At 44.7% G+C, this 26,611-nt stretch overlaps 1 protein-coding gene across 1 annotated transcript in view; it reads left to right on the forward strand.

The window, feature by feature from the left end:
• The window catches only part of LOC124606447 (monocarboxylate transporter 5-like), a 420,878-nt gene that overhangs the window by 331,496 nt on the left and 62,771 nt on the right, over positions 1–26,611 (forward strand). The window contains exon 4 of the mRNA XM_047138429.1: positions 19,948–20,173. Coding sequence (XP_046994385.1) covers positions 19,948–20,173 — 226 coding nt within the window. The remainder of the gene's footprint in view (positions 1–19,947; positions 20,174–26,611) is intronic.

The following is a 26,611-nucleotide window of genomic DNA, read 5'->3' on the forward strand; positions in this document are numbered from 1 at the left end:
ATGACAGTGTGCAAATTTAGCAATACGTGAAGATTCATAACGAAATTCAGTTAAAAATCATTCAGTGCCACACTTAAGTCAATTAAATTATTGACAGAAACGGAAAAAGTAGGCAGTAACAAGTATGAAACTCTACAAGAGTTTCATATTGACATCCACAGGGCGCCAGTACAGAATAAAGGTAGCAATAAAACGTATTTGGGGGCTCAAGAATTTGTTGAAATTTCTTTACTGATAGTCTATCTGCCTCCATCGAGATTAGAACCGAAAACAAACTGGAACTCCCTTGCAGTAGCAAACACCTTTCACTACGCTAGCAGACAACCCAGGCAAACAGCCCTCTATTATTACCCCAGACTTGAATAAGCCGGTAATTTCGCAATGAAAATGGCAATAACAAAATAGTGTTATTAGCGAGTAAATTTAGTAGGATAATTCTGCACCACCCCAGGAAATAAACTGCGACATAGCTGCAAAACGTATTATACAATGTTGCGAATTCTCCATTAGACTCGCCAGAGCTAGAAAATGTTCATTAGCCGAACTGTTTCTAGCTGGCAATGGGAATGCTCGCACTTCTAAAACGCGGTGGCATTAATACTGGGATCTGAATTACCACGTGTATAGACAAATAGATTTTATTTGCATTCCTGTAAACGTGATATGGATCGGAAGCGTGGCTACGAGTAATACGCTAATGTATCGCCTGCAACGAGAACATTTAGAATAAAGAGTAGGGGGAATTATTTATGCGGTCCTCATCTTCAGTGACTGTCGTAGCTATTTTCGTGGTTAGGATTTCGTCACCTAAATCAGTAAAACTGGAACCCAACTAGTCACACTTTCTTGACCGTCTATCTGTCTACCCAACCCTTAAAACCCGTTTACTTCGCGTATAGGTAGACATAATAAGCGGAAATGTATCGCATATCCTGCGGTATACGGTCCCTTGGTGAAAAAAAGTGAGCTTCTATGTCAACGCAATCTAAAAGATACGGAAATTTTTGGAAAGAAAATTTACGCGGAAGGACAACAAATGGCTCTAAGAACTATGCGACCAAACTTCTTAGGTCATGAGTCCCCTAGACCTAGAACTACTGAAACCTACCTAACCTAAGACACATCCATGCCCGAGGTAGGATTCCAACCTGCGACTGCAGCAGCAGAACGGTTCGTGACTGAAGCGCACCCGGCGAAATCTTTTTCACCTCATATATAATGATAATATATACTGTCTAGTGAGGATGAACTGTATTAGCCAGCAACTCAGATTGTTTTATTACGGAACTTTTAAGAAGCTACATTCAAATTTTGTTGGAAGTCGTCTGCAATATCCGTTTATAAACACCCTATAAACGTCGTATGCGATATCCACTTCTGAAGACGCTGGCAGATACTGCAGTACCATAACAAGTAGTTAAGAATTTATTGTTCTTGGTCCATGCATGATACTTTATTTCAGCATCAATTTAACGCACCTGTGTGTTTGTCTATGGCTGAAAATAATGAACAAAAAATAAATAAACAGCAAACAGCTTCGTTGTTCAAATCAAATGTAACTCACATGTCGCAATTACAACATAATTTCGTTGTTACAACTAGATGACTACATCTACAGCAATTCTTTGCAATCCAGACTTATGTGCCTGGCAGTGGGTTCATCGAACCACCTTCGGACTATTTCTCTACCGTCCCACTCTTTAACAGCGTGCGGGAAAAAGGACCACTTAAATATTTTCTTACGAGCCCTGAATTACATTATTACTGTGGTCATTTCTTCCTGTGCAAGTTCCCGAGGAAATAATGTTTTGGCATTCAGAACAGATGTTGGTGATTGAAATTTCGCAAAAGATCTCGCGGCAACGAAAAACGCTTTTGTTTTCATGGATGTCACCCCAACTCGCTTATTAAATCTGGGACCCTCTCGCTCCTATTTCGTGACATTACAAATCGTGCTACCGTTCCTTGGACTTTTTGGCGTGCACCGTCAATCACGTCTGTCAAGGATCCCATATCGCGCAGGAATACTATAGCAGTAGACGGACAAATGAAGTGTAGGCAGTGTTACAGTAGACATGTTGCGTATTTTTAGTGTGCGGCCAATGAAACGCAGTATTTCGTTTGCCTTCCCCACAAAGGATGTTTGTGATCGTTCCAGTTTAAGTTTTACGGGGTACTGAGATGAACTGACATTATTTCGATGTGTGTTTTGTCATGTAACCGAAAGTTAATTATTGTTTAATGTATTGCTCATTCAACAGAGTACACTCCTCGTACACCACATGTACTGTTTCAAAGCATTAAATTGTTACTGATGTTACCAAGTTGCAGTGGTCATCTGAAGTTGCCGTTTTGAAATAAAGGAAAATATTATAGCGAAATATGGCAACTAAGAAGCGGACTATCCAAATAAACAAACATTTCTGGTTCTAGTCGTTTCAATAGGTCTACTACACAGTAACGTAAATTAGGAGCAAAGTCCATTAGTAGATCGTTATCAGGAAAACCAGCCCTCATAATGCAAACTGCCACTACAAGAACGAAAGTTTCCAAACATGTCAATAAGTAGTCGAGGAAAGTGGACGCATTCTGTCTACTGAATCGCAACGCACGCCACTTAACGAGGCCCGCCAAGTGTCATACCCCGATCTTGCTGAAACTTCGCTCAGTGAAAGAGAGCATAAAATAAGCGAACACCTGTCTCGGCTTATCAGCATACACACAACCGCTTCTGAGAAAACGACGGTCAAAGTTTTCAATGCGCTATTGTTATAGTGTAGATACCTTCTAGCATGTAAGGATTCACTTGAAATGGTGGCTCAGCGGCTACCGTCGCGACTTCAGAACTTTGCACTGCGAGTTCGAAACCCGGTTGTCCCCCCCCCCCCATCCCCCACTCTCTGAATTATCTACGAAAGTTTATTCAAATTTATGTTGAAACAATGTTGTCGTTATTCGTCAATTAATTTACTGTGTAATGAAAGAAGTTAAAAAAATAAACGAATGAGAAAATTATGTGAAATATTTGTGAATGTCCTTGCAACCTTACAGGCTGTAAGGAGGTTCAAAAATATTTCACATTATTTTCTCATTCGTTTATTTTCTTTTTAATTCATTAATTACACAGAAAGTTAACTGACGAATAACGACAACATTATTTCGACATAAATTGGGAAAAACATACGTAGATAATTCTGATAGAGAGGGAGGAAAAAATTATAATAAAAAACCAGTATGGTCTCCAACTAGAGAATCAAAGTTACGAAGGAACGACGGTAGCCACTGAGCCACCGCTTCAATTGCATTCTCGGGCGCCAAAAGTGTCTACACTGCAGCAACAGCGCGTTGATAACTTTGACCGTCGTTTTCTCGAAAACGGTCGAGTGTCTGCAGATAAGCCGAAACACATGTTCGCTTAGTTCGCCCTTTCCTTCACTGAGCAAAGTTTCCGGACAATCAACGTATGGCACCTGGCGAGTTCCCCTCGTTAGTCGAGTCGCTTCTTACGCCCGGCGAGAACTATGTATGCCTCAGAGTAAACTGCGCCGCTTGGAAACACGGTGAGCGAGGATAAACACGTTTTCCTTCTTATAAGGCAACCTTCTACAGCTAAAATTCACGGAGTTTTCTTTAGGTTGCCTCAGATATTTCAGAAATGTTTCTTGCGTTAGGCCTGCCGTATATGCAAAACGTAAACATTTCATTTCATGTAATATTTATCAGAATAAGACATGACAAGAGCGGACCAGTCCCTTCTGAGAAAAATTACAGATTCTAAGTTGCTCCACTATGTAATGACACGGGTACAGGTTTGCGAACTCCTTTTTATGCCATCGATTTCCGTGTTACACATACTTGGCCATTGCGTTGTGGCTGCAGTCGTGGCTCAGCGCTGTTTTCGCAACAGATATTAATCGCGACGAATCATTCAGTCAACGCTAAATGGCCCATCTGGCTGAGGCAGACAGGGGCACTATAATAGCACTCCTTGCAGAGGGATTTTCAAATGGCTATATAGCAAGAACTATGGGTCTTCACAAGTTGACGGTAGCCAGGTGGATTAGACCAAAGAAAGAAAGTGCTAACCTAAATGGAAGGCCTCATGGCCGCCGCCTAAAAAAAACAGCAACTCAGGATCGGCAGATACGCCGTTTCAGTGAGAACCACCCATTTGTCAGCGCACGACAAATTCAGCAGACTTTGGGTCTCAATGTTAGCAGTAAGACCGTCACTCGACGCTTAAGGGAAGGTGGACTGAGAACAAGAAGCGCTGTTGTGAAAGAGACATTGACTGTTTCCCACAGAGGAGCCAGCCTTACTTTTGCTACTGAAAATGTCCACAAACCTCTCCAGTTTTGGAGGCGAGTGATTTTCACGGACGAAAAAGTTTTCTCGATGGCATCAGCCGGAAAATTACTTGTTTACCGGCCAAAAGGTTCTAGGTATAATCCAAAATATATTTACAGTTGCCGAAGGAGTGGCAGGGAGTCGGTAACGGTATGGGCGTGAATATCGGCCGAAGGGTGTGGGCTCCTGTGGGAAGTGGAAGGAAGGCTCGATGCGCGCAGTTACATATCAGTTCTGGAGAACGTGATGTTGCCTTCTGTGACAGCAAAATTTGGCGATGATCAGATCATGTTCCAACAAGATCGCTCGCCTTTCATATGGCACGTGTGCTTAAGAGGTGGTTCGACGACCATAGTAATATTACTGTAATGGAATGGCTCCTAAAGGAGCTGACATGATTCCCATTGAGAATATTTGGGCAAAAATTGTCAGAGTAATACGGGAAAAGGGACAGTCAACGTCGACTCGCCGGCAGCTTTCTGATGTGATTCATGACGCTTGGAATGAGTTACTTGAATCTCCTAGTTATGTGGCTAGAGTTGTGGGCTCAATGACCAACAGATTTCGAGCCGTTGTAGAATCCGAAGGAGGCTATACGCGATACTAAGCAGCATCAGCAGAGGTGTTTTTTTTTTCAGCCCTTAACCAATCAGCTGCAATAGATGTTCCAAGTTACTTTTTTTTTACAGATGTATATTTTATATAATTTTAAGGAAACGCAGTAAGTGGAATCTGGACAAACAAATTAATTCACAACAAGATATGTAATATTTAATTTCGTAAGAGAAGAAATACTCACATATCTTCAAGCAGTCTCTAAAAAATACATGGCACACGTGTATATGCAAGAAGGGTAAAAATCAATTCAGGACAAATGAAAAATATTGAGGAGAAGCTCGCCGATGAAGGCGTAATTGGAGAGCGAAGGTTGGGCTAGAAGGGGAGGTAAGGAGGCCCGAAAAAGAAGAGAAAAATCAGATACCCAATAGACTTCGAGTCGTTGTCGCAGCATAGGGTCATTAGTATATGCGATTCGGAGCAACAGTAGAAGAATAGTTTTATTTACTGATTTTTTTAGGTTTTATTTTGTGACGGCTAAACAGTGCTGCTTCATGAGACCCACTATTTGCCCACATGTGGCTAAACATCAGAGATGCAAAAAATTTTGAGAGGTGCCGAACTGCTCTGGAACAGTAACGTGTTTTGGACAAGGAGATGACTTTTAGTTCATTTCATTTTAACCATTCACAGCACGCTTTGAGACTCTAACCTATAATTTCATTTTATTATTACGTATCTTTTCTTCACTGAAAGTGAACGGCAATAAGTTTCAAGATATAAAGAATAACTGGAAGTTTTTAATTTGTGGAATACTTCAGTCCGGAACCGGGCTGCTGCTACGGTCGCAGGTTCGAATCCTGCCTCGGGCATGACTGTGTGTGATATCCTTAGGTTAGTTAAGTTTAAGTAGTTCTAAGTCTAGGGAACTGATGACCTCAGATGTTAAGTCCCATAGTGCTTAGAGCCATTTTGTGGAATAGCGTATTTAACAGTTAATATTTTCAACAAATCTGTAGCTATAGGACATATTAAGAAGCAAGTAAAAAATGGCATTGTGGAAAGATCAGGTTGGTCTCTAAAGGGTGACGACGGTCAAACAGCAAATACAAAACTATGGGTAACAACTACTGTTGATGGTGAGGAGCCATAATCGATATGCCACTATTCTGTAATTGTATGTCGGAAGTTTATCGTCGATCCTAGGACTGAATACTCTGTTTTACGTAAAGAATATAACCCCAAAAAATTTACGTAGCAGCGCAGAATATTAATACACAGTATATAGATCAGGAACCTAATCCCGCCCGCATCTCGTGGTCGTGCGGTAGCGTTCTCGCTTCCCACGTCCGGGTTCCCGGGTTCGATTCCCGGCGGGGTCAGGGATTTTCTCTGCCTCGTGATGGCTGGGTGTTGTGTGCTGTCCTTAGGTTAGTTAGGTTTAAGTAGTTCTAAGTTCTAGGGGACTGATGACCATAGATGTTAAGTCCCATAGCGCTCAGAGCCAACCTAATCCCACTACCTTTAATTTTATTCTCACGGATGGCATTGAGACAGTAAATAACAAGAGGAATAACAAAACTCTCAGAATCAATACAGAGAATTCAAGTGTCCAGTGGATTCGCCATAATAGCGAATAATTGCTTTCACTGACTCCTTCATGCCTACGTTTTCTCAGTCAGACAATATTTGAAACTAGGACTAGTAAGGTAAAACATTTTTCCACAAACTCTCAGATTGGAAATCGAAGAGCAAGTTACATAAATTCCGATGACAACAAACATTTTTCAAGTAGACTGGTCACTGTAGGCGTCCAACACTTTTATTGTGTGTTACATGTGCAGTATGTAAACTGGCAACGCCACCAACACACAATACCACTAAGCTGTGAAACAACTGTAGCAAAACAGAGTATCCTCGTTGTCCATGTGATGGATAAGACGACTAATACGCAACATAAATGTCATTGTAAGCAGCAATTTCTTTTGGAACGTGCTTCCTGAACCAAATAATACACATTTCCTACGTCTTCAGGGCGAATCATGTAGCAAATGTAATTTAAAGGACATAAAATATCGAGTGGCTTTACAAACAAAATTATGAACCACTCAAGAACGTAAATCGATGGTCACATAGTTGTCAGACGTATTCTACGTGTTCCCATTGTCCATTACACTAGCTCAGCTGATGTGCTGAGATAGCTCGCGCTTCGAAGACGCCACAGCATCGTGGGAAACGAAATACCTCAAGTATAAGCCAACTTGTTGTATTCGCATACCTGTGACTATGATTTGGCGCTAAAATGCGGTTATGGATAGTACGTATGCTCAGATTGCGAATCTAACATCATAAATAAAGACAATGGGAAACGAATTAGGCGTCCTTCCTCTTCCGTAACATCAAATATATTTTAGTTCAAAATGGCTCTGAGCACTATGGGACTCAACTGATGAGGTCATTAGTCCCCTAGAACTTAGAACTAGTTAAACCTAACTAACCTAAAGACATCACAAACATCCATGCCCGAGGCAGGATTCGAACCTGCGACCGTAGCGGTCTTGCGGTTCCAGACTGCAGCGCCTATATTTTAGTTATTCTATCTTAAGTGAACTACGCAGAAAATCATTCACCAGAAGTGAATAACTTTTTAGCAACACCAGATGATATTAATAGCTTGCCGGCGCGGGTTAGCCGTGCGTTCAAAGGCGTCATATCGCGGACTGCGCGACTGCTTGCGCGGTCAGTTCGAATCCTTCCCCGGGTACGGATATGTGTTAGGTTTTGTAGGTTCAGTAGTTCTAGGTCTAGGGGACTGACTACATAAGTAGTTTTGTCGCATAGTTCTTAGAGCCATTCTTTGACCTTTCGCGTAAGTTTTCTTTACATAAACGGCCATATCTTTAGATTGCGTTGACATAGGAGCTCACTTTTTTACACCACCAAGGGACCGTATACCGCAGGAAGTGCGATACATTTCGGCTTATTATGTCTACCCGTACTCGAGGTAAACTGGTTTTAAGGGTTGGGTAGACAGATAGACGGTCAAGAAAGTGAGACTAGTAGGGTTCCATTTTTACCGATTTAGGTGACGAAATCCTAACCACGAAAATACCTACGACAGTTACTGAAGATGACGGCTGCATAAATAATTCCTCCTACTCTTTATTCGAAATATCCTATTTGCAGTCGATACATCAGCATATTACTCGTAGCTACGCTTCCGATCCAAATCACATTTACAGGAATGCAAATAAAATCCATTTGCCGATACATGTGGTAATTCAGACCCCAGTATTAATGCCACCGCGTTTTAGAAGTGCGAGCATTCCCATTGCTAGCTAGCTTAAGAAACACTTGGGCTAATGAACGTTTTCAGGCTCTGCCGAGTCTAATGGAGAACTCGAAACATTGTATAACACGTTTTGCAGCTATGTCGCAGTTTATTTCCTGGGGTGGTGCAGAATTATCCTATTAAATTTACTCGCTAATAACAGTATTTTGTTATTTCGATAAACATCCTAAATGATTGTCACATAAGCGTTGACATAAAGGTAGAAAATTCATGTTTTTGAGTCGAGAATGCTTTATGCAACAGAAACTGCAGAACATTTTGCAATTTTCATTTGAAATTGGTGGCTTATTCATATCTGGGGTAATAATAGAGGGCTGTTTGCCTGGGTTGTCTGCTAGTGTAGTGAAAGGTATTTGCTACTGCAAGGGAGGTCTGGTTTATTTTCGGTTCTAATGTCGATGGAGGCTGATAGACTATCAGTAAAGCAATTGTAAGAAATTCTTGGGCCCTCGGTACGTTTTATTGTTATCTGTGTTCTGTACTGGCGCCCTGTGGATGTCAATATGAAACTCTTGCCTACTTTTCCGCTTCTATCAATAATTGAATTGACTTAAGTGTGGCAATGAATGTTTTTTAACTGAATTTCGTTATGAATCTTCACGCATTGCTAAATTTGCACATTTTCTTGATAGGTCAGCAACGGTAGTCCAGTATGATTGGTCTGAAGGTTGACACAGACCTTTTCGCGGCCGAATGCGCATAATATTTTGCTAATTTGTAACTGTCTGGGGTACCTCGTCTTACTAAAACACTTATGTTATCTCGATAAGCTGAAATTCATTTTTATTTGTCCAGTTCATACTAATTAGCGTTTGTTGTTTCATTTATATCTTATATTTACGTGTTGTGTTTAACACACTAATCACCATTAATATAGCCTTACACACGATTGAAAACAGTCTGACAAAGTTCGGACAGTTTTTCAATTTCACACCTGTGCATAGTATGTTGGCAGCACTTCGTCGCCTTGCCTGTTATGCTGTGCAGCAGACTTTAAAGCTGTGCGGATCAGCATAACGAAAAGGTGAGGGGTCTCGTTCGTTTTGTCCACAACTGTGCCATGTCACGAACTTGAAGCTGAACTTTCGACTGCATTAATTTTTGTCTGAGAGCATCAATATGGTCCGCCATATACAGGGTGATATATACAGGGTAACTATTTGAAAAAAGGTAAATTATTTACAAACTTCGGCGTGCACTCACTTTATTCAACATGTAAACGTCACTACAAATATTCAGATTTAGGTTATGATCTGTTCGATATGCCTGCCATCATTGCCATCATTGCCGATGATGTGACACAGACGAATAGCGAAATTCTGCATGACCCGCGGAAGTGTCTGAACATCGATGTTGTCGATGGCCTCCTGAACGGCTGTTCTCAGCTCGGCAATGGTTTTGGGGTTATCGATGTATACCTTGTCTTTGATATAGCCCCACAAAAAGCAGTAGCATGTGTTCAGATGCGGAGAATATGGCGGCCAACCGAGGCCCATGCCAGCGGCCCCTGGGTACCCCAGAGGCAGAATGCGGTCCCAAAAAGTGCTCCTCCAGAACATCAAACACTCTCCTGCTTCGATGGGGTCGAACTCCGTCTTGCATGAACCACATCCTGTGGAAATCAGGGTAACTTTGGATAATGGGGGATGAAATCATCTTCAGAAACCTTCAAGTACCGTTCGGTAGTCACCGTGCTATCAAAGAATATCGCACCGATTATTCCGTGCGAGATCGCTACGGTCGCAGGTTCGAATCCTGCCTCGGGCATGGATGTGTGTGATGTCCTTAGGTTAGTTAGGTTTTACTAGATCTAAGTTCTAGGGGACTAATGACCTCAGAAGTTGAATCCCATAGTGCTCAGAGCCATTTGAACCATTATACCGTGACTGGACATTACAAATGACTCTGAGCACTATGGGACTTAACTTCTGAGGTCATCAGTCCCCTAGAACTTAGAACTACTTAAACCTAACTAACCTAAGTACATCACAGACATCAATGTCCGAGGCAGGATTCGAACCTACGACAGTAGCCGTCGCGTGGCTCCAGACTGTAGCGCCTAGAACCGCTCGGCCACTCCGGCCGGCCTGGACATTACACACCACACAGTCACCCGTTGAGAGTGAAGAGACTTCACGATCGCGAAATGCGGATTTTCAGTCCCTCAAATGCGCCAATTTTGTTTATTCGTGAACCTATCCAAATGAAAGTGGACTTCGTCAGTAAACTAAACCATGCATGCGCATAGTAATTGCCATCACGCCCCGCGGCCACCCGTATAGTTTGAACGTCCTAACGCAAATCGTTCAAAAGTTATCACGATTTTATTTTATATAGTTTAGTAACTGTCACCCTGTACGTTACCAAATGATTCTCTCCTTAAATTAAGAGACGTAATGAATTGAAATAATAGTTCATGCCGACCATAAAAGATTTGGCACAACTCTACTTTCCCCGAATTCAGTTCTTCCCTAATAGCCACCTTCACTTCATCCTGCACTCAGTCTCATTCGTCAGAAGACAAGGGTGTCACATCGTCTTGTGGCTGTGTTGTAATGATGTTCCAGTGAGTGTTTTTCCATCTCATAATAGCGTGTGGCATATTAAGTAGTCTGCATCGCCTTCAAACGATGCGAAAAGTAAAGAATTTCCTTTCTGCATTGAATGATGCGACACCTGGACTTTTTTGCTTTTTTGGGCAATGGCGCAGACGCCATCGTATTCCTAATGCAGAATAGAAATTTAATGTAACACAAGTATCCTTGCTATCAAAGTGCTTGGCGTCTGACGAGGCGACTGCTTGATCCAGCGGCGTCTGATTGCAGCCTCTTCCTGTTCCTTCTCACCCCTCATCTCCATTCCCTGTTGAACTCAGAGCGCTAGGCACGGGTGCGACCGGTGCACTGTTCGACCAGGGGTGCGCTAGAGTTTTGTGTACCGTGTAGTGGTGTCATCTGTGTCTGCAATATACACTACTAGCCACTGAAATTGCTACACCTCGAAGATGACGTGCTACAGACGCGACGTTCAACCGGCAGGAAGAAGATGCTGTGATATGCAAATGATTAGCTTTTCAGAGCATTCACACAAGGTTGGCGCCGGTGGCGACACCTACAACGTGCTGACATGAGGAAAGATTCCAAACGATTTCTCATACACAAACGGCAGTTGACCGGCGTTTCCTGGTGAAACGTTGTTGTCATGCCTCGTCTAAGGAGGAGAAATACGTACCATCACGTTTCCGACTTTGATAAAGGCAGGATAGTAGCCTATCGCGATTGCGGACTATCGTATCGCGACATTGTTGCTCGCGTTGGTCGAGATCCAATGACTGTTAGCATAATCAGTGGGTTCAGGAGGGTAATACGGACCGCCGTGCTGGATCCCAACGGCCTCGTATCACTAGCAGTCGAGGTGACAGGCATCTTATCTGCATGACTGTAACGGATCGTGTAGCCACGTCTCGATCCCTGAGTCAACAGGTGGGGACGTTTACAAGACAACAAGCATCTGCACGAACAGTTCGACGAAGTTTGCAGCAGCGTGGACTATCAGCTCGGAGACCATGGCTGCGGTTACCCTTGACGCTGCATCACAGATAGGAGCCCCTGCGATGGTGTTCTCCACAACGAACCTGGGTGCACGAATGGCAAAACGTCATTTTTTCGCATGAATCCAGGTTCTGTTTACAGCATCATGATGGTCGCATCCGTGTTTGGTGACATCGCGGTGAACGCACATTGGAAGCGTGTATTCGTCATCGCCATTCTGGCGTATCACCCGGCGTAATGGTATGGGTTGCCATTGGTTACACGTCTCTGTCACCTCTTATTCGCATTGACGGTACTATGAACAGTGGACGTTACATTTCAGATGTGTTACGGTCCGTGGCTCTACCCTCCATTCGATCCCTGTGAAACCCTACATTCAGCAGGATAGTGCACGACCGCATGTTGCAGGGCCTGTACGGGCCTTTGCGGATACAGAAAATGTTCAACTGCTTCCCTGGCCAGCACATTCTCCAGATCTCTCACCAAATGAAAACGACTGGTCAATGGTGGCCGAGCAACTGGCTCGTCACAATACGCCAGTCACTACTCTTGATGAACTGTGGTATCGTGTTGAAGCTGTATGGGCAGCTGTACCTGTACACGCCATCCAAGCACTGTTTGACCCAATGCCCAGGCGTATCAAGGCCGTTATTACGGCCAGAGGTGATTGTTTTGGGTACTGATTTCTCAGGATCTATGCACCCAAATTGCCTGAAAATGTAATCACATGTCAGTTCTAGTATAATATATTTGTTTAGTGAATACCCGTTTATCGTCTGCATTTCTTCTTGGTGTAGCAATTTTAATGGCCAGTAGTGTACGTGAGAGGCAGTCCAGGCGATGGATACAACCTCTGGAGCCGAAGTGGGTCACGTGACGACAGTCTATGGTGTCCAGAGGCGCATAGCTATGCCAGCACAGCGAGGCTCGGGCAGGCTCACGTGTTTCCTCGCTCGATGCTATTACCTACACTCTGGCCGCATCACGTACGACAACTCTTGCCTATTCCACATACTAGCTCGGGTTACTGGGTCAGCCCGTTTCTCGCCTGCCGTTTATCGACGACTATGTCCGGAGTTGATTCGGCACATTAGAGTTAATCTTTGTCGAAACTGTTGTACATCGCGTTCGATAAGCGAGACGTGTACCACGTGTCAAGTGGGTCACAAATACAGAATGTTGTGACTAGACGAAATTACTTTCGTCCGGTAGTAACTGTGGGTTCTCTGATTGCTTTGGGAGTAGGTTCATCACTAGAACGTATGAAATATTCCTTCACTTCTCTACATAAATGAATAAAGATTTACTTAACTCAGACACAGTTCTTTTCCGTAGGATTACTTAATAATTTACAACTGCCATTACTATGGAGCATCACTCGATGCACTTATTAACAAACTGTTTTCTCGAGGTACGAGGGCTGTTCGGAAAGTAAGTTTGTAGTGTCTCCTTTCCTCGGGGTTCTGCCGCGGAAAATATAAAATAGAAAATCTGATTGGGTTTTGAATTTTGATGGAATAAGTTACGGATAAGGCGGACTTCGTATTATTGATTGAGATAGTGCTGTAATTTGACCGTGCATGGCAGACCGGGTCGGCAACACTACAAAAAGCGACTGTACGGAAATAGCATCAGAAACTAATTGAAATTTACCTTATAACCTTGTTAGAAACGCAGTACTAATTACAATATAGTCTTCATGGCTGTCCTCCTAATTTCTCTTGTAGGACGACCCGTCTTTCACTTTTCTCCGTCTGTTGAAAACTTCTTCAAGTTTGCGCTGTCATGATCAATTTACAAATTTGGCGATAACCACCTCGAATCACTATTGGAACAACCTCGTTTTGTAATATAATTTTAATTTCCACCCAAAAGCACATTCAACACAGCGGCGAAAAACATACGTCTTTCGTTTGAAGAGAAGAGAGAGAGAGAGAGTCATCAATTAGTTGTTAAAAAACAAACACCTACGCAAAAGTAAAAAAAAGAACAAAATTATTTATAAAAGTCGGTCGCTGTCGCAGCGCTCTTCTGCGTGCGCGATCGTGAATTATATCTTTGTATTGGCGGAGGCGCGGTAGTCAAAGTACCATTAGAGGGTCCAGTCGGTCTCGAAATGGAAACTGCTGTGAAAATCAAAAATGTTTTAGCAGCAACAGCTAGCTACACCTTCCAACTACATAGGCACTGCTTCAACTTAGATATTTAGCGTTGTAGCAACTTCCCAATATCCTCGTCATAGAAGGCAGCCGCCTGTGCATTTCGCCATTTCTCTAAGCTTGTCCACAGTTCGTTGCCTATGCCAAAATGTTGTGTTCATAGCTCGTTTCATGCGAGCAGAGATGAAAATGTGAGAGAGGCACATCCGGTCTGTATGGTGGGTGACCAAACACTTTCGATCAAAAACGCTGCAGGAGCGTCCTCACTGCCCTTGAAGTGTACGGCCGAGAATTGTCATTAAGAAGGATACGCATGACAATTATGTTATGTGGGTCGCATAACATCAGGCGAAATCTGTTGCAAGCACACATACTTGGCAGGAGTCCGCACCGATAGCTGAGTGGTCAGCGTGACGGATTGCCGTCCCACTGGCCCGGGTTCGATTCCCAGGTGGGTCGAGGATTTTCTCCGCTCAGGGACTGGGTGTTGTGCGGTTTTCGTCATCCTTTCATCCCCATCCGACGCGCAGGTCGTCCAATGTGGCGTCGAATGTAATAAGACCTGCACCAAGGCGGCCGGACCTGCCCCACAAGTAGTAGTTTATCCTGTAGTGAAGTAGAAGTGGATAGTTCCTGTGAATTATTATGGGTGGAGGTTACACTAGACAACCGAACTAGGTTAATAATTGGCTCCTTTTACCGACCTCCCGACTCAGCAGCATTAGTGGCAGAACAACTGAGAGAAAATTTGGAATACATTTCACATAAATTTTCTCAGCATGTTATAGTCTTAGGTGGAGATTTCAATTTACCAGATATAGACTGGGACACTCAGATGTTTAGGACGGGTGGTAGGGACAGAGCATCGAGTGACATTATACTGAGTGCACTATCCGAAAATTACCTCGAGCAATTAAACAGAGAACCGACTCGTGGAGATAACATATTGGACCTACTGATAACAAACAGACCCGAACTTTTCGAATCTGTATGTACAGAGCAGGGAATCAGTGATCATAAGGCCGTTGCAGCATCCCTGAATATGGAAGTTAATAGGAATATAAAAAAAGGGAGGAAGGTTTATCTGTTTAGCAAGAGTAATAGAAGGCAGATTTCAGACTACCTAACAGATCAAAACGAAAATTTCTGTTCCGACACTGACAATGTTGAGTGTTTATGGAAAAAGTTCAAGGCAATCGTAAAATGCGTTTTAGACAGGTACGTGCCGAGTAAAACTGTGAGGGACGGGAAAAACCCACCGTGGTACAACAACAAAGTTAGGAAACTACTGCGAAAGCAAAGAGAGCTCCACTCCAAGTTTAAACGCAGCCAAAACCTCTCAGACAAACAGAAGCTAAACGATGTCAAAGTTAGCGTAAGGAGGGCTATGCGTGAAGCGTTCATTGAATTCGAAAGTAAAATTCTATGTACCGACTTGACAGAAAATCCTAGGAAGTTCTGGTCTTACGTTAAATCAGTAAGTGGCTCGAAACAGCATATCCAGACACTACGGGATGATGATGGCATTGAAACAGAGGATGACTCGCGTAAAGCTGAAATACTAAACACCTTTTTCCAAAGCTGTTTCACAGAGGAAGACCGCACTGCAGTTCCTTCTCTAAATCCTCGCACAAACGAAAAAATGGCTGACATCGAAATAAGTGTCCAAGGAATAGAAAAGCAACTGGAATCACTCAATAGAGGAAAGTCCACTGGACCTGACGGGATACCAATTCGATTCTACACAGAGTACGCGAAAGAACTTGCCCCCCTTCTAACAGCCGTGTACCGCAAGTCTCTAGAGGAACGGAGGGTTCCAAATGATTGGAAAAGAGCACAGATAGTCCCAGTCTTCAAGAAGGGTCGTCGAGCAGATGCGCAAAACTATAGACCTATATCTCTTACGTCGATCTCTTGTAGAATTTTAGAACATGTTTTTTGCTCGCGTATCATGTCATTTCTGGAAACCCAGAATCTACTATGTAGGAATCAACATGGATTCCGGAAACAGCGATCGTGTGAGACCCAACTCGCCTTATTTGTTCATGAGACCCAGAAAATATTAGATACAGGCTCCCAGGTAGATGCTATTTTTCTTGACTTCCGGAAGGCGTTCGATACAGTTCCGCACTGTCGCCTGATAAACAAAGTAAGAGCCTACGGAATATCAGACCAGCTGTGTGGCTGGATTGAAGAGTTTTTAGCAAACAGAACACAGCATGTTGTTATCAATGGAGAGACGTCTACAGACGTTAAAGTAACCTCTGGCGTGCCACAGGGGAGTGTTATGGGACCATTGCTTTTCACAATATATATAAATGACTTAGTAGATTGTGTCGGAAGTTCCATGCGGCTTTTCGCGGATGATGCTGTAGTATACAGAGAAGTTGCTGCATTAGAAAATTGTAGCGAAATACAGGAAGATCTGCAGCGGATAGGCACTTGGTGCAGGGAGTGGCAACTGACCCTTAACATAGACAAATGTAATGTATTGCGAATACATAGAAAGAAGGATCCTTTATTGTATGATTATATGATAGCGGAACAAACACTGGTAGCAGTTACTTCTGTAAAGTATCTGGGAGTATGCGTACGGAACGATTTGAAGTGGAATGATCATATAAAACTAATTGTTGGTAAGGCGGGTACCAGGTTGAGATTCATTGGGAGAGTGCTTAGAAAATGTAGTCCATCAACAAAGGAGGTGGCTTACAAAACACTCGTTCGACCTATACTTGAGTATTGCTCATCAGTGTGGGATCCGTACCAGGTCGGGTTGACGGAGGAGATAGAGAAGATCCAAAGAAGAGCGGCGCGTTTCGTCACTGGGTTATTTGGTAACCGTGATAGCGTTACGGAGATGTTTAATAAACTCAAGTGGCAGACTCTGCAAGAGAGGCGCTCTGCATCGCGGTGTAGCTTGCTCGCCAGGTTTCGAGAGGGTGCGTTTCTGGATGAGGTATCGAATATATTGCTTCCCCCTACTTATACTTCCCGAGGAGATCACGAATGTAAAATTAGAGAGATTAGAGCGCGCACGGAGGCTTTCAGACAGTCGTTCTTCCCGCGAACCATACGCGACTGGAACAGGAAAGGGAGGTAATGACAGTGGCACGTAAAGTGCCCTCCGCCACACACCGTTGGGTGGCTTGCGGAGTATCAATGTAGATGTAGATGTAGATGTAGACAAGGGGCCTCCCGACCAATGACGCCAAACGCTCATATCCATTTCCATACTTGGCAGGAGACACTACTTGTCTAGGCATCTTTACACGCTCACCGTGCGCTCAGAACTGTAAAGAGTGATGTGACGCGATCGACAGACTTACAAGAGACATTGCCGAAGACATCTGTGCAAAGTTCCGTCAGGTTTTTCACTGTGGTTTCCTTTTCGCGACTGATCGGATCTTACTTTCTCAATAGCCCTCGTACAATGTTTGACGTTTGCAAAAGTAAAATTCATGAGAAACTGTAACTGTAATTATCCTACGAGATGACGTAGACTGCCGCTCGGAGTGGCCGCGCGGTTTGAGGCGTCATGTCACGGATTGCGTGGCCCCCCCTCCGGAGGTCCGAGTCCTCCCTAGGGCATTGGTGTGTCTGTTGTTCTTAGCATAAGTAGTGTGTAAGTCTAGGGACCGATGACCTAAGCAGTTTGGTCCCTTAGGAATTCACACATTTGAACATGTTGACATAGACTGCTGTAGCTGAGGTCTCGAAGTTGGGTTGGGCTCTTGCGTGCTCGGTTCTATATTGACATCAGTGTCAGGAAGCTGCTATTGCTGAGAGGGGAGGCGTGGTGTTCAGGAGCGCCTTCCGTACATCAATGCGGATTGCAGCGAGCCCTCACTAACGACTTTTGTGTCACACCATAATCTCTGGACGGTACCACACAGAAGGAATGCGTCTTTTCTGTCTGCTCCAAGTCCGTAGAAGATCGGAGACCTCAGAGCTCGAATGCCCTCGTATTTATTGTTAACCTGTTTTTGATGTTGCTGAGCAAGAGTCATAGAATCATTTTTAAATGAACACACCGCCATTTGACTGTACTGATGTTTATTTAATTACGAGCCAGCTTTCGACCTTTTACACCATTTTCAAGTCATAGAGTTTCAAATGGCTCTGAGCACTATGGGACTTAACTGCTGTGGTCATCAGTCCCCTAGCTCTTAGAACTACTTAAACCTAACTAACCTAAGGACATCATACACATCCATGCCCGAGGCAGGATTCGAACCTGCGACCGTAGCGGTCATAGAGTTTGTCATTACGCATATACAGAGTGTTACAAAAAGGTACGGCCAGACTTTTAGGAAACATTCCTCACACACAAATAAAGAAAATATTTTATGTGGACATGTGTCCGGAAACGCTTAATTTCCATGTTAGAGCTCATTTTAGTTTCGTCAGTATGTACTGTACTTCCTCTATTCACCGCCAGTTGGCCCAATTGAAGGAAGGTAATGTTGACTTTGGTACTTGTGTTGACATGCGACTCATTGCTCTACAGTACTAGCATGAAGCACATCAGTACGTAGCATCAACAGGTTAGTGTTCATCACGAACGTAGTTTTGCAGTCAGTGCAATGTTTATAAATGCGGAGTTGGCAGATGCCCATTTGATGTATGGATTAGCATGGTTCAATAGCCGTGGTGCGGTACGTTTGTATCGAGACAGATTTCCAGAACGAAAGTGTCCCGACAGGTAGACGTTCGAAGCAATTGATCGGCGTCTTAGGGAGCACGGAACATTCCAGCCTATGACTTGCGACTGGGGAAGACCTAAAACGACGAGGACACCTGCAATGGACGAGGCAATTCTTCGTGCAGTTGACGATAACCCTAATGTCAGCGTCAGAGAAGCTGCTGCTGCACAAGGTAACGTTGACCACGTCACTGTATGGAGAGTGCTACGGGAGAACCAGTTGTTTCCGTACCATGTACAGCGTGTGCAGGCACTATCAGCAGCTGATTGGCCTCCACGGGTACTCATCTGCGAATGGTTCATCCAACAATGTGTCAATCCTCATTTCAGTGCAAATGTTCTCTTTATGGATGAGGTTTCATTCCAACGTGATCAAATTGAAAATTAACACAATCAACATTTGTGCGCTGACGAGGATCCGCACGCAATTGTGCCATCACATCATCAACATAGATTTTCTGTGAACGTTTGGGCAGGCATTGTTGATGATGTCTTGATTGGGCCCCATGTTCTTCCACCTACGCTCAATGGAGCACGTTATCATGATTTCGTACGGGATACTCTACCTGTGCTGCTAGAACATGTGCCTTTACAAGTACGACACAACATGTGGTCCATGCACGATGGAGCTCCTGCACATTTCAGTCAAAGTGTTCGTACGCTTCTCAACAACAGATTCGGTGACCGATGGATTGGTAGAGGCGGACCAATTCCATGGCCTCCACGCTCTCCTGACCTCAACCCTCTTGACTTTCATTTATGGGGGCATTTGAAAGCTCTTGTCTACGCAACCCAGGTACCAAATGTAGAGACTCTTCGTGTTCGTATTGTGGACGGCTGTGATACAAGACGCCATTCTCCAGAGCTGCATCAGCGCATCAGGGACCCATGCGACGGAGGGTGGATGCACGTATCCTCGCTAACGGAGGACATTTTGAACATTTCCTGTTACAAAATGTTTGAAGTCACACTGGTACGTTCTGTTGCTGTGTGTTTCCATTCCATGATTAATGTGATTTGAAGAGAAGTAATAAAATGAGCTCTAACATGGAAAGTAAGCGTTTCCGGACGCATGTCCACGTAACATATTTTCGTTCTTTGTGTGTGAGGAATGTTTCCTAAAAGTTTGGCCGTACCTTTTTGTAACACCCTGTATAGCAATCCATCAAGCTCAAAACTGGTCATAAATTAAGAAAAATATTGAATCCCCACTAAATGCCACGTGTGGCAGTTTTTTTTCCTTTTTTTAAGCAGCTCGCTAATGTTTGCTCGCAGGACTGGGCGTGGGCTTCGCGTGGTCGTCGACGTTCGTGTCGCTCAACTACTACTTCAGCAAGTACCGCGGGCAGGCGATCGGGCTGTCAATGGCGGGCACTGCGGTGGGCATGATGCTGATGCCGCAGGCGGTGCAGCTGCTGCTGGCCGAGTTCCAGTTCCGCGGGGCCGTGCTGGTGCTGGGCGGCATCGCGCTGCACTCGGTGGCCGGCGCCGCCCTGCTGCAGCCCGTGCGCTGGCACCTGCGGCCCGCCGCCCACCCGCCGCCCCTGGCGCTGCCGGCCGCCGCCGCCGCCGTCGACGTCGAGAAGGGCGCAGTGCCCACCGCCATCGTCGTCACCAGGGTCAGTGCAGAGCGCGCGCCAGCTTCCGCAGTTGGAGTCACAAATGAGAGCTGTCGAGTTTAGCCTCGCCCTGTCTACGTCACGCATTCAACGACACTCAATGAGGGATCACTAGCGTACTGAGATCTCTGCTATGAACGCCATATCAGCAGGTGACTGTTCGAGCTAGTGGAGGCTCTGAAATGGTCTGGGGCGTGTACAGTGGAGTGATATGGGACCGCTGATACATCTAGATACGACTCAGGCAGGTGACACGTGCGTAAGCATCCTGTCTGATACCTGCATCCATTCATGTCCACTGTGCATCCCGGCGGATTTGGACAGTTCCAGCAGGGCAATGGTGGAAGGGTTCATGAGTGTACTGAGATCTCTGCTGAGAACGTCATATAAGCAGGTGACTGTTCAAGCTGGTGGAGGCTCTGTAATGGTCTGGGGCGTATGCAGTGGAGTGATATGGGACCGCTGATACGTATAGATACGACTCAAACAGGTGACACGTGCGTATGAATCATTTCTGATCACATGCATCCACTCACGTCCGCTGTGTATCCCAACGGATTTGGACAATTCCAGCAGGGCAATGCTGGAAGGGTTCACTAGTGTACTGAGCTCTTTGCTGTGAACGTCATACATCATTGAGCAACACATAGTTCAACAGATATGACGTCATAAACAATGGGATGCATGAAAACGTCACGCGTGAAGTTCTAATAAATTTATTCTCTACTACTAAGACACTCCTACGGTCGAATCAACTTAAGGAAACGCCTGAACTTAGCAGCATTTTTGATAGCTTTCGACTCCTAGGCGCAGATGGCTGTAAGCGAAAACAATAGCCGTTTTTAGAGCTATCAAGAGCCATTACCATAGAGACGTCTATAAAATCACATTGTGGAGACTCGAAGCAGCTATACTCATACACTTGTACATTGTGCATATTTCGTTGTACGGCTGTTTCATAGCTTCAGAGGTATTTTCACGGATACCTGGAAATGATTTTTTTTCTATATTACACTACGCACATAGATGATCTTTTGTTTCCGTTTCTAATAGAAAATTTGCAAAATGAACACCCTGGTGATGCCGGCTTCCTCAGCAAGTAAGACAGTTCCAGCAGGGCAATGCTGGTAGGGTTCACTAGTGTACTGAGATCTCTGCTGTGAACGTCATATCAGCAGGGGACTGTTCAAGCTGGTGGAGGCTCTGTAATGGTCTGGGGCGTATGCAGTGGAGTGATACGGGACCCTTGTTACGTCTAGATACGACTCAGACAGGTGACACGTGTGAAAACATCCTATCTCATACCTGCATCCATTCACGTCCACTGTGGATCCCAACGGATTTGGACAATTCCAGCAGGGCACTGCGACACTCCACACATCCAGAATTGCTACAGCGTGGCTCCAGAAACACTCTTCTGAGTATAAATACTTCCGCTAGCCACCAAACTCCCTAGACCTGAACATTATTGTGAATATCTGGGATGCCTTCCAACATGTTGTTCAAAAGAGATCACCACCCCGTCGTACTCTTACGGATTTATGGACAGCCCTGCAGGATTCATGCTGTCACTTCCCTGCAGCACTGCTTCAGACATTAGTCGAGTCCATGCCACGTCGTGTTGCGGCACTTCTGCGTGCTCGCGGGGGCCCTACACGATATTAGGCAGGTGTATCAGTTTCTTCGGATCTTCAGTGTAAAAATCTCCTCTTAAACCACCACACTGGTTTCAACGAAGCTCGGTACGCATACTCCTTACTGTCAGCTAACACTTGCTGTCGGTCTAAGAATCACCTATCTGTCACATTTCAGGAGATATGACACCATAAACAGTGAAATGAGTGACAAACTGCCGCATTCTGCATAACTTTTAAATTCATTACTCTATTCGCAACACGTTTCGCAGGTGCAGAATGTACAAACACAAACACATCATTGAGCAACACATAGTTCAACAGATATGACGTGATGTTCTAATAAATTTATTCTCTACTACTAAGACACTCCTACAGTCGAATCAACTTAAGGAAATACCTGAACTTGGCAGCGCTTTTGATAGCTTACAACTCCGAGGTGCAGATGGCTGTAAGCGAAAACAATAGCCGTTTGTAGAGCTATCAAGAGCCATTACCACAGAGACGTCTATAAAATCGCATTGTGGAGACTCGAAGCAGCTGTACTTATACACTTGTACATTATACATATTTCTTTGTACGACTTTTTCATAGCTTCAGAGGTATTTTCACGGATACCTGGAAATGATTTTTTTTCGATATTGCACTACACACATAGCTTATCTTTTGTTTCCGTTTCTAATAGAAAACTGGCAAAATGAACACCCTGGTGATGCCGGCCTTCTCAGCAAGTAAGTCATAATTATAAATCGTAATTAGATATCACTGTGTAACCAGCAACCGGAGACAAGGGTTCCTTACACCAAAATACTCAGAAAAAATCTCTCAACAACCTGTGAAAGTTTCTCAGTGGATCTGATATTCACACAGTAGACATCCAAACAAACGAGTCGGGACCAGTGTAATTCAAACTGATCGACTACTTATTAATCTGGTGCCAAACACTTAAGTATGACAGCAACTCTTAATTCAATGCGTGCAGCAAGCTACCTGAACTGTAACCGAGAATGACAGTACAGAATATGAAACGCAAAAACATGGAACATAAAAAACGCCGGAATAAACATCGCGCATCGAGAAAGCACAAGCACACGCGTGTGGAAAAGAAAACGGCGCTCCTGGCGGCAGGGTGCGGAACTCTTTGACAGCCGCGATTCAGCTGTTACAGCACGCGACGCTGCAACGTACACACACTACGCAGACACTTAAAACTCCTCCGCACTCGCGCGTAACAACTGTCGTGTCGGACGCTATAAATGCGTTTCCGTATGAATTAAGACCTCGCCAGGCATTTACACTACTGGCCATTAAAATTGCCACACCACGGAGATGACGTGCTACAGACGCGAAATTTAACCGACAGGAAGAAGATGCTGTGATATGCAAATGATCAGCTTTTCAGAGCATTCACACAAGGTTGGCGCCGGTGGCGACACCTACAACGTGCTCACACGAGCAGAGTTTCCAACCGATTTCTCATACACAAACAGCAGTTGACCGGCATTGACTGGTGAAACGTTGTAGTGATGCCTCGTGTAAGGAGGAGAAATGCGTACCATCACGTTTCCGACTTTGATGAAGGTCGGATTGTAGCCTATCGCGATTGTGGTTTATCGTATCGCGACATTGCTGCTCGCGTTGATCGTGATCCAATGACTGTTAGCAGAATATGGAATCGGTTGGTTCAGGAGGGTAATACGGAACGCTGTGCTGGATCCCAACGGCCTCGTATCACTAGCAGTCGAGATGACAGGCATCTTATCCGCATGGCTGTAACGGATTATGCAGCCATGTCTCGATCAGTGGGTCAACAGATGGGGATGTTTGCAAGACAACAACCATCTGCACGAACAGTTCGACGACGTTTACAGCAGCATGGACTATCAACTTGGAGACCATGCCTGTGGTTACCCTTGACGCAGCATCACAGACAGGAGCGCCTGCGATGGAGTACTCAACGACGAACCAGGGTGCACGAATGGCAAAATGTGATTTTTTCGGATGAATTAAGGTATTGTTTACATCATCATGATGGTCGCATCCGTGTTTGGTGACATCGCTGTGAACGCACATTGGAAGCGTGTATTCGTCATCGCCATACTGGCGTATCACCCGGCGTGACGGAGTGGGGTGCCATTGGTTACGCGTCTCGGTCACCTCTTGTTCGCATTGACGGCACTTTGAACAGTGGACGTTACATTTCAGATGTGTTACGACCCGTGGCTGTACCCTTCATTCGATCCCTGCGAAACCCTACATTTCAGCATGATAATGCACGACCGCATGTTGCCGGTCCTCTACGGGCCTTTCTGGATACAGAAAATGTTCGACTGCTGCGCTGGTCAGCACATTCTCCAGATCTCTCACCAACTGAAAACGTCTGGTCAAAGGTGGCCGAGCAACTGGCTCGCCACAATACATCAGTCACTACTCTTGATGAACTGTGGTATCGTGTTGAAGCTGTATGGGCAGCTGTACCTGTACACGCCATCCAAGCTCTGTTTGACTCAATGCCCCGGCGTATCAAGGTCGTTATTACGGCCAGCGGTGGTTGTTCTGGGGACTGATTTCTCAGGATCTATGCACCCAAATTGCGTGAAAATGTAGTCACATGTCAGTTCTAGTATAATATATTTGTCCAATGAATACCCGTTTATCATCTGCATTTCTTCTTGGTGTAACAATTTTAATGGCCAGTAGTGTAGCTTAGTGCAAGAACCAGCAGCATTTGTTTAGTGGATGCAGAAGGCGCGCTGCCCTTGACCTTGCCGAACAGTGCCAGTCAGACATTTTAAGACAGGGAAACGGAATGCAGTGCAGCCAGCTGCAGCGAAAAGGCGAGCTGGTCGATTCCGTGGCGACGTAGCTCGCTGGTACTGGCGTGCAGCCGCTTTGTGTGTGCCTCCACGTGGCGGGCATTCCGTGCTGTCTCAAAAGTGCGCCACTACTGCTGCTATACTTGGACCGTGGGAACTTGTTCCAGTCCGTACCGAGGGAGTGGTGAGGTACGCCCCTGCTATGGGCGCAGGCACACGGGAGGTGCAAAAACTGACAGGGTAAAATAACAAAGAAACTTCTAACTGGGATAACTCCCCATCGCACCACCCTCAGATCTAGTGGTAAAATTACTCAGTGGATATCCCGTCAAAAACTGAACACAGATCAAGCATGAAAACAAGAAGAAGGTGTACTGAACTCTGAAAGAACAAGCGAAACACAAACAGTAAACGGCCCAAGCTTAAGATGTGCATCATCGAGGGACTTGCAAGAACCGAGGCGTCATGCTTGTGTGGTCACGGTGTTGGACTGCAAAGCAGGAGATCTGTGTTCAAACCTCCCGCATGCCCCATTTATTTTTTCACAAATTTATGAACTTTCTGTCCGGTCATTGAGGTGTCCGTTCCCCTTCTATAGTCTTGGCAACTGTCGTACTATGCACTGGTTATAGAATGTGAGTCACGTGGTAAGAATATAGTACCGTCGCGAGTAAACGTGATGAATAGTGAGAGCAGTCGAGGAGTCTCATAGAACTCTCACAGAAATGAAAACAAAAAATAAACAGGTGTGAACTACGTTACAACGAAGGAATGCAAGACTCTAAGCTCCCAAAACGGAACGCAAGAGTCATAACGTGTGGTACCTGTGTAGAACAAGTAGGAGCTACGTGCGTCTGGAGGTCCCTACCTTACACCTCGCTGTTGCAAACGGACGTTACACCACGACACGGACACAATTTTGAATATAGCGAGCAGACACGTCAATAACCAGACAGAGAGTTCGTAATTTCGTGAAAAACAGTAAGGAATGACGCAGGTCTGAACCCTGATCTCCCCCAACACAGTCCAACACCGTGACCACATAACCAAGACGCCATTCCACTTCAGTTTCATTCGATATTGCACCTCTTTAAGTTGGAGCGTTCACTGTTTCCATTTTTCTTCTTTTTTCCCGCAGTTCAGTACACGTTCTTCCTGTTTTCATGCTTCATCTGTTTTCAGTTATTCGGGGTATTTCTGTTTTCATGCTTCAACTGTGTTCACTTTTTGATGGGCTATCCAATGGACCATCTTATCTGTACCACTAAATCTGAGGAGGGTGCGATGTGGAGTTTCCCTCGTAGCTACACCATATATGAATACCTACTCGGCCATTCGAAGATCACCGTCTTGTTCCACTTAAAAATAAAAAAAAGGTGCCTCTAACTAGCTTTCTGGAAGCCTTCATGTAAATATGTATGTTCTGTGGCCGTTTCCTGATTCGAGACGTAGATCAAGTTTTAATGAACATATTTAAAAAATTACATTACGCAACCTTTTTTGTAAATGTTTCAACCTAAACCAGATGCTTTCTTTAACTGCCTAATCATCATGGACGGGGGTTGGGAACAGAGTGAACATTGGAATTGTGTGAATCCACATCACTAATGTGAGCAGAGACCCAACAATCGTCGGGCACTTATATGCTGAATATTTTTTTTTCATAAGGGCATACCTTTCACAGCAGCACACTACCGAAATCTCCTGAGTAGATTACGAGAGGATGTCAAGACGAAGCATCGCGGAAAATTTGCAAGGGGGTGTCTTTGCTCCACTAACCCGTCCCCGTTTCAAATCCAATCACGTCCTTAAGCGTTGTCCTAACTTGGAAATCCCCACCCCAGGATAATATTTGAAATGTACCCCACGC

This window comes from Schistocerca americana, chromosome 3, assembly GCF_021461395.2.
Source record: "Schistocerca americana isolate TAMUIC-IGC-003095 chromosome 3, iqSchAmer2.1, whole genome shotgun sequence".
In the NCBI taxonomy this organism is placed as follows: Eukaryota; Metazoa; Arthropoda; class Insecta; order Orthoptera; family Acrididae; genus Schistocerca; species Schistocerca americana.